Genomic DNA, 1,138 nt, shown 5'->3' with positions numbered 1-1,138 from the left:
GCTGCCAGGCAGGAGAAGACTGTGGAAACTATGCGATGGTCACGAGTTTCACCAGAGGGCAACTGTTTTTTAAGGAAGAAGACTGGGAAGATGATGGATGCTGAAAGGCAGAGTAGGGCAGCGTAGCAGGCGACAGTGATGGGGAAGTTGGACCAGGACACTGGCACCCGGGCCTGCAGGCCGAACAACTCTACCAGCAGGACCAGCAGAGTGCAAGCGAAGCTGAACGCCCAGCAGAAGACGCACCAGTCAGCCATGCCTCCATGGGGCAGATAAGCTCCATGTGCAGCGACGCTGAATGCCACACAGGTGAATAACAGGGCAGCTACTCGCATCCAGAGCAACTGGGAAGTAGGGACCACAATCAATGGCATGATGGGATGTTACAGTCTGTCAGGAGGTGAAAGTGACTTTAATAGTCCAGCAAGTTTCAAGACGAGTCTTGTACTGAATGTCGGATCCTGCTTCTCCTCTACTTAGTGGGCATTTGTCTCATAATCTGCAGGAAGAAGACAAAGATAATCACAATAAAATGAAGCAAAGATGTGTTAATATGCAGTTAAGGAATAACTGTACAGTACGTCTGTGGAAAACAAAATTATTTTAGACATTTTAAAAATGTTGAAATTGTTTTAAATTTATTTATTTATTGAATTATTCACAGTCCATAAAAAGAGTAGCTGAGTTTAACATTTAAGTTTAATCTTATTTCTTGTTAAAATCACATGCCATCCTGATGCTATACTAGTACTATTGTTACGGCCCTAGCAGGGCCTCTCTCTCCTGAGGGTGCCTGTGTGGGCGTGTCCCACTACCTCCTGCCTGAGGTGCCACCTTTCCCTCTGGTACAGCTGACTCCCATCAGCAATTAAAGGTATTTAAGCCCAGAGCAGGGTGAGCTCTGGGCCAGAGTGCCATTTTGTGTGGGTCCAGCTAGTGAGCTGAGTGTTTTGTGGTGTTTCTTTTAGTTGAATTACTTCAATAAAACTGTTTTATTTAACTGTTTCGCCTCCCTGACTCCTTTTTCTGACCCGGTCACTTTTGTTACTTCCCCCTCACCGCCTAGACCCCTCAGGGGAACGTAACATGCCCTTGGTAGGGTTTCCCAAGGGATATTGGTCCTGAGTGAGGGGCCAGA

General features: G+C 46.7%; 1 protein-coding gene across 1 annotated transcript; it reads right to left on the bottom strand.

Annotated features, from left to right (window-relative positions):
- Positions 1-979, bottom strand: LOC106632790 (myeloid-associated differentiation marker homolog; the record flags this gene model as incomplete). Its single annotated transcript, XM_014331386.2, is given in 1 exon segment — positions 1-979. A coding segment is annotated over 1 exon segment (374 nt), but the record flags the coding sequence as incomplete, so codon positions are not given.
- Between the last annotated feature and the right edge of the window lie 159 nt (positions 980-1,138).

Source organism: Haplochromis burtoni, unplaced genomic scaffold (genome assembly GCF_018398535.1).
Source record: "Haplochromis burtoni strain Fernald_Lab_line unplaced genomic scaffold, NCSU_Asbu1 Contig_2243, whole genome shotgun sequence".
Lineage (NCBI taxonomy): Eukaryota > Metazoa > Chordata > Actinopteri > Cichliformes > Cichlidae > Haplochromis > Haplochromis burtoni.
This window is presented reverse-complemented; position numbering and strand designations above follow the sequence as displayed.